Here is a 7,705-nt window from a genome sequence, read left to right on the forward strand (position 1 = left end):
AAACTATCATGGGAAATGAGAGCACTGTTAGACACAACGTTGTACCCAGCTGCACTGTAGGAACTGGCATGATTTATCGCACGTTGCTTACCATCCATGTCACATGCCTTGATAGTAGCTATTATCTCAGTGATAGACATATTGTTTAAATCTTTAGTCTTCTTGATAACAGCAACATTCATATCCCAACTCTTTGGCAATGAGTTCACCAGTTTGTTATTTATTTCAGAGGTCTGCAGATAAATACTTGTTGATCTCATTTCAGTCACCAATGATATGAACCTTTGAATTTGGGTTTCCAACATTTCTCCCAGAACATGATTAAACATGTTGAACTTTTGTCACAACAAGTCTTAGCGACTTATTTTCATATCATCATTTCCCTCATACACCTCAATCAGTGCCTCCCATAACTCTTTAGCAGACTGAAGCTCTCTAAATTAAAGGGCAATCTCGGGTGATAGTGCCATGGTTAGAGTAGAGAGAGCCTTTTCATCTTCCTCAACTTTAGCAAAGTCATCATCGTCATACTGAGCAACAGGATTCACAATGACTTCAGTTGAGTTTTCCCTTTGATAGGTGATTCTCTGAGGCCCCCTTACAATACTTCTCCAAACTTTGAAATCTTTCATCTTAACGTATTTCTCAAAACGAAACTTCCATTCACTAAACCCTCATGAGACAAGAGACGGGGTATACGAGTAGTGGTCCCCATGATAGAATCCAGTTCTTGATGAAGTGATGAGTTGGCTGAATTGTTACCATTTATTAACTGTTCCATCTTAATTGGATTAATTGATTTATTCTAGGTCCAAAGATTACTTGATTCCAAATATAAAGCCTAAATCAGATTGATCAGGCCCAAACAGCGATAACAGTCTATTCAACAGAGAACCCAGTTGACCGAAAACTCAAATGTTGACCGAAATCCCAAACGTTGACCGAGAACTGCCTTAGCCGATAACTAATAGTGGCCGAGAACTGGTCTTGACCGAGAACTAATCACTGGCCGAGAACTGGTCTTGGCCGAGAACTAACAATGGCCGAGAACTGATCTTGGCTGAGAACTAACAGTAGCCAAAAACTGATCTTGGCCGAGAACAAGCTTTTGCCGAGAACACTGATTCTCAACAAACTCAATCTCAGTGTAACAAACTTCCAAGAAAAAGGGGATCTTGATTTGTTTCCAAACCAAAATCAATTCTTTCCAAAAAAAAACAGATCCTTCTCTTCTCCGATGAACAGTTCGTCGGAAACACTAAAAAAACCACCAAGAATTAGAAATCTTGAATCCTTGATATCACATAACGAGCCTGAATAGGTCTAAGGCTTTGATACCAATTGTAAGTACCGAATCTGGGTCACTACAATTATGATATCAACAAACAAGTATTGGTGCGGAATACCAACACTTGGTGACTCAAGAACACAAATAAACACAAGAACGTAACACGGGGGGGATTGCTTCAAAACATACGTATTATTGATATACGTCGGGTGCTTAAGCACTGTTACAACCTCGTCTCGTAAACACGTAGACGGCAAACTTACAAGTGAATGAGAAACCTAAAACCCTATACAAGATATTCTATATATAGGGAACCAACAAGCTGGCCCAAACTACCAAAAGCCCACCGAGATCCATTAGGATCTCGATTCATTCACGCAGCCCAAACCCAGCATACATACTCAACCCAAACACATAGAGACTAAGTACAAACCACACAAATCTAGGCCCAACAGTCTTGATTGTGCCATGTTGTGGATGTTGCTACCGTAATTTAAATTTTCTTCCGATTCCCGCTATCCCTTACATCAACATATTATAACCGCTATCTTCTTTCATGGTTACGTATGTGGCGGGTGGCACGGCTCTGGTCATAGGCTGAGTTTTGGTTATCAACTTTTCCTACGCCATGACCTTTACCGCGACTACCACCTTGAGTCTCTGGTCGCTGATTGATGTGTTGTATCTGCTCCTTTGGGCGAGGTATTCGACTTTCACCGGACGAATCACCTTCTTCGAACTCTTTGTATTAGAGGTTAAACGGTGTGATCCGCCTCTCCTTCTGCTGATGATTTTCACGGATCCGGTGTTCGTATTCTTGCGAGGTTTTTTCTTGTTCTTTGACAAGTCGTTCTTGCTATTGTCTAAGCCACTCCACGTAGTCGGCCATGGGACTTGCGTGTTCGCTCTTTTATCTTCGTGGTGTGTTATTAATTCTGACCCTGAACGACAAGTCTTGTTGTCCTGGGTTTTATACCACTATAAAGTTTTCATCAAACTAATGGTTGTCTGCATGTTGGATAACTTTGTTAGCGACCGGTATCTCCACGACTGGCCCTATCCTTGTTGAAGATTAGGGCGTAGCCGACAGTGGTTGTTTGGAACCTATCAGGACTTGATTGTATCGATGTTCTTAGTTGTTCTAGCTAACAAGGATGGTGTTGATGAAAAAAACACTAAGTGACCGAGGCGGTCAACTTAATATCTCATCCGGGTACAAGGTTAATGTCAGTTTCTTTAAGGTTATCACCGACGATCCTTTCAAAATAGAACACCGTGAGCTCGTTATGAGAAGGAGAATATGATGTCTTCTCGTACCACCCTCCGGTATGAGAATCATTATGGTAAGTTATGAGAATTTCTTGGGAGAGAATAGGATGTGTTAACCATTGGGTTTTTCCCTCTATTTATAACCGAAAGAATGGAGAAGAATTGTACAACTGTCACCATCTTTGGAACCTTCTATTTGTTTTGTTGTTGCACACTGCGGATCCCTGAATGGTCGAGACATTTGGGTGTGTATAGCGTTTGTTTGCCGATAGTATGGTGCTGGCCATTTTTATAGGCCTGTCGTGCACATATGTCCTCTTGTGTACTATTGTCTCTTTATAAGATTGTGCCGACTGCATTTGGCGATATTGTTTTGACATCCATGGGTGACCATCTTATATGTTATGATCTTTTCGTGAGGGTTGGTTTCATGTCCTTCCTGCGAGGTACCTTACCTACACATAATCAATAATCAAGTTAATTAGGGCTGGTTGCTAAAAGCATTAATTAACAAAAGAGTACCTAGCCAGTCAAATTAGCAATCTATGTTTATGCAGCCTTCCACCGTGCCACATAAACCTCAGACTATTTTGACCATTCTTTTGCTTCTATGCCCAAACATGCTAAACAGTTGATATTCAAACTAGCAACCGATGTCTGTATTGACCCTTCAGTAGCAAAACTTCGTTTTTGGTTTCTAACATCTTATGGATCAACATGATTAAAAAACAGGTAAAACGAAAATATTAAGCTTCTTTCTTTTCTTGAGGATCAAGAAAAGCTCATACAGGCACCATGAGGTATTTGCATAGTTCTTTGACGGTACAACTATAAAAGCCCTCGATTCAGTTTTTGAGGTCTCGATTTCAGGCTTGAGTTGCTTGCCTCTATCAGGTTCATAATTATCTTTAAAAGTGTGAATTCCCGCTCCGATTAATGCATGATAGATATTGTCGGTAAAAGTATGACGCGTATCTTTACCTCTTAAGCTTATAAACATGTCATACTAAATAGGAGTAGAAGCCATTAAAATCATCAAATTACAAGTAAAGTTTAATAAAGGAAAGAGGTGGACATAACGTTGTGAAAGGAAGAGTTGACTTTTGAGAAAAGAATGGATACTTTGACTTTTGAGAGAAATATTTAAAAGTATTAAAATATTAAAAATTATATCTTATTATACTATATATAAAACCAAACCTATCTTGCTACATTAAGACATAAGTCTTAGCAATTTTAGTCCCTTGAGTTTTAAATTGTTACAAGTTAGCTTTCATAAAATTTAAACTATTTTATTTGATCTCTAGCATATTCTTATTTTTAAAGTTTGCTTACCTTGAAGTTTAACCCCTTAAAGTTTTCATGGTTTTAATTTGTGTCATAGCATATGTTTTTCGTTTTGTTATTATTTGTATATTTAAGTTATTTATTCTTTTATAATGCTTAACATATGAAATTCTTTCAACTTTTTGATTTGTCGTGACGACATGTTTATTTTTATTCATGCCACATTGTTAAAACGGAGGTGTAGTTGTAATAAAGTATATAAGTTTCGTTGAAAATGGAGTTTATTCCCAGCAAGTCTTTTTTATATCGTAAGCAATATTTAGAGTGTTAGTACCACATCGATATTGTAATGAGCCGAACTGTTACCAATCAAGCTCTATTGGTATTTAAAGACATTTTTTTAGTCAAAGTAATAGTCGTTAAAATGTGTTTATATATCCACACCTAAAAATATGGGTCTGTTGCGAAGTTTCCCGTACAATGTGCATCGGTAACTTACTAGTTGTAACAATGTATAAACATTTAATTATGCTTTCATTGATTTAATAGGTTTGGCCCATATGGCATACTTTTTTTTATGGTTTTTAATTATTTTAGTAATGAAATACACTATATATTTTACAAGTTAAAACTTGTGTATTGTAAAGTATTGTATATATAATTTTGTAGATCGTTAAGCTGAAAAGCGTAACCACTTAATAATAGATGATTGATATGATTTAAAAAAAATTACATTGAGTTCACATAGGTTAAAACGGATTGGCACACATTAAACGAGCCAAAATGATCTCTCTAACCAAATAGAGGTGTAAAAAAGACCGGTTAACCAAAAACTGAACTAAACCGATATATCGTATAGCAGTTTGGGTATTTTTCAGTCAAAACCGGTTAAAACCAATTTAAAACCAACCCAAACCGGTCTGGATCAGTTTGGCTACTTCTATGTTTAAAATGAGTTCAAACGGACAAACAACCTACACAACCATAGTTTCGCCACCACCACCAAGCTCTTGTCATCATCGCTACTGCCACCGCCATCGAGGCAACCGCTACCACCTCCAACACCATTACCAGCACCACCACTTTGGCCAACACCATTACTGCCGTCTCCTTCACCAGGTTCAGCACAATCGCAGCCAATATCGAGGTGAACATATTTTGATACTTTTCTTTAATATAAAAGAACCCATTTCAAGCCACGCAAGTTTTAATCCAACCAATTTTGACAAGAATTAAGAGACACTTTTTTAAATCATAAATAGTATCTATGTAATGCAACAAATTAGGATCAAATAGAAATGTGTAACCTTTTTCCAAATTTTTATACTTTCGGTCATGATCCAATATACATACAAATTTATGCATAAAAGTTACAGATTGCATCTTTGATTCATAATTTTGTTATCTCATAACGTAAAATTATGAATCAAAAAAATAAATTAAAAGCAAATCAATGCTTTCTTATGACAAAAAAGCTTCTCACCGGACCAAATACATTAATTACTTCAACGACTCGAGCAGATTTAAAAGATTCCTTGCAGCATCATCCAACTTGTCACTTTGACAAATTTCCTTGCAGCAGCATCTGATCCTTATAAAGTGCCAAATTCTGAAACACACGGCATGATATTACTTACCATAAATCACATGACAATATTCTCAATGTTGTACACCTGATCAAGTTTAACTATAACCAAATTTGCTTTGATACAACCCGATAAAAAGCAAAATTACACGTGAGTTAACAATGAAAAAAGGACCACTTTTGGGATGGATTAATGATAAATATGTTAAATCATAAAGTAAGCACCAGATCATCTAGGCCACAAAATGAAAAACTTTCACATTATTGGTGGGGTTTAAAATCAATGATTAACCCACACTTGATAAACTAAGTACCTTAAAAGAGACACAAAAACAGTTTTTCAAACTCATTCGTCATTCATATAATCCTGTTTGACTTTATATATTAGTATATTAAATAACCAATACTCACTAGTTCTTCTAGATATCGACCAAGATGGCTCGTAGATAAATTTCCAAAAGATGTTGGAAGTTCGCTATAGAGTCTTCTTAACAACTAGTTAAAGTATGCATATCGTGCTTACATATATAGAGCATTTATATCCAGGAAAACAGTATATCACGATAGATAAATTGCAAATTCGTTACCGAAGTATAAGCATAAACACCAGCCTCCTTAGTTCCAGCAGGACTTCCCCTTCTAATAAACTTCCCATCTTTATAAATGTATAACATTGGCACCCCAGTTGACAGCTCTAATTTAATCACCTTTTAAAGGAAATAACATAATCAAATAACATTACACTACTTTGGAAAACATCGAACCTATCTAAAAAACACAGATTTCTTATTTGTTACCTCTTGAGGACTTAGATTATCAAGATACATGATAATTGACCTCAAGGAATTGGCATGCGCAACAACCATCACATGCTTTCCCGCCATTAGTTGTGGTTCTATCTGCACAATAGGAACACTGTCAGCACCGTTTATATTTGGTACATAAAAGTAAAAAAGAAAAAAAGAAAAAGAATACATATTACATTTTCTTTAAAGTAGGTAACCGCTCTTTGTAAACACATTTCTAAACTTTCACCATTCGGTGGCCGAACCTCATAAGTTCTTCGCCACCTTAAAACTTGCTCTTTGCCAAATACTTGAGCAGTTTCATGCTTGTTAAGACCTTGAAGATCACCATACCTGAATAAACAAAATAACTTTAATTTTTATTTCATTTTAACGAATACTTAACTAGGTTGATATAAAATTACATTCTCTCATTTAACTGCCATGCTTTAACAACTGGAATAGACTGATTTTTGGTGTCTTCACTGTATATTTGACTCCAAATTTCAGCTTCTGCATTCTCTTTGTGTATGATTATAGGAACCTGCAAGTTCCAAAACATTACAAGCCAAACATACACTAATAACAAAATGACTATACTACCCATGACTAATATTATCCAATGCTAGTAACCTTCTGGCAGCAGTGCTGGGTAAGGGTAAGCATAGCGGTCATTTGAGACCGAACCAATGCTGACGTGTACACAATGTCAAGTGGCATGGTACTGATTCTCCTACCAGCTTCTATCGCTTCTTCCACACCTCTTCTTGTTAGAGGCACATCAACGCAACCAGTAAACAGATTCTTTTCGTTCCACATTGATTCTCCATGGCGAACTATGATCAAAGTTGACTCATCTGTCTTACAATATAATACACAAAGAAAATTGAAAAGCATGTATTTGAGGCATAAAGAATCCAAAAGTATATTAATGTATGGCTCTAATTTTTGGACTCTGACTCACATGTTCTAAACTCTGGATCGGTTTGGGCGATACTACCGGATCATAGAGTGACGAACAACATTTAAAAGTTGGGTTCATACTGATTTGCAGTGGCCAGTTGGCTGTTGGTGATAACTTTTGAATTCCATCAGACTTAAACCCCAAATAATCAACATTTGGTGGTCGTTGACAAGCAGTGAGAGCCATAAGTCAAATTAAAAATGACAGTCCTGTACCATTTATACATACATAAATCCTTACAATTAGACTAAGTATTAAACCCCCCTAAAACTATTCAAATTTAAAATTGATCAATCTGAAGAGCGTGGTTGTGTAAGACAGATCATGTATATATATATATATACGTATAAAAATATGAAGAATCGATGAGAGGAAGAATGTAATGGTTATGGTTACGTTTGCTGCACAAATTGGATGAAAGTAACGGCAGCATCCGTTGTTCAGTCGATCAGAGGCCAAGATCTCCGTGCACCAAAACTTCGCCCGACTGGGAATAATTAGGGCTCTGTGATTATTTATTTTTATAA

At 36.5% G+C, this 7,705-nt stretch overlaps 1 protein-coding gene across 2 annotated transcripts; it reads right to left on the minus strand.

Moving 5' to 3' along the window:
• Positions 1-5,180: 5,180 nt before the first annotated feature.
• LOC143623123 (2,3-bisphosphoglycerate-dependent phosphoglycerate mutase 1-like) lies at positions 5,181-7,358 on the minus strand. Of its 2 annotated transcripts, none has more exons than XM_077094102.1 (7): positions 7,179-7,358; positions 6,848-7,075; positions 6,640-6,758; positions 6,412-6,568; positions 6,227-6,328; positions 6,017-6,136; positions 5,181-5,453 (listed from the first exon to the last, which is right to left on the minus strand). In XM_077094102.1, exons 1-7 carry the CDS (start codon positions 7,254-7,256, stop codon positions 5,400-5,402), a joined length of 858 nt encoding a protein of 285 aa, XP_076950217.1. In that variant the 5' UTR covers positions 7,257-7,358; the 3' UTR covers positions 5,181-5,399. The 2 variants fall into 2 exon arrangements, with proteins under 2 accessions (XP_076950217.1, XP_076950218.1); XM_077094103.1 differs by having other exon boundaries at positions 6,848-7,071; positions 7,179-7,354.
• Positions 7,359-7,705: the final 347 nt, after the last annotated feature.

This window comes from Bidens hawaiensis, unplaced genomic scaffold (genome assembly GCF_021521415.1).
Source record: "Bidens hawaiensis isolate Kalapana, Puna unplaced genomic scaffold, B.hawaiensis_p1.1 tig00003307_1, whole genome shotgun sequence".
Taxonomy (NCBI): Eukaryota; Viridiplantae; Streptophyta; class Magnoliopsida; order Asterales; family Asteraceae; genus Bidens; species Bidens hawaiensis.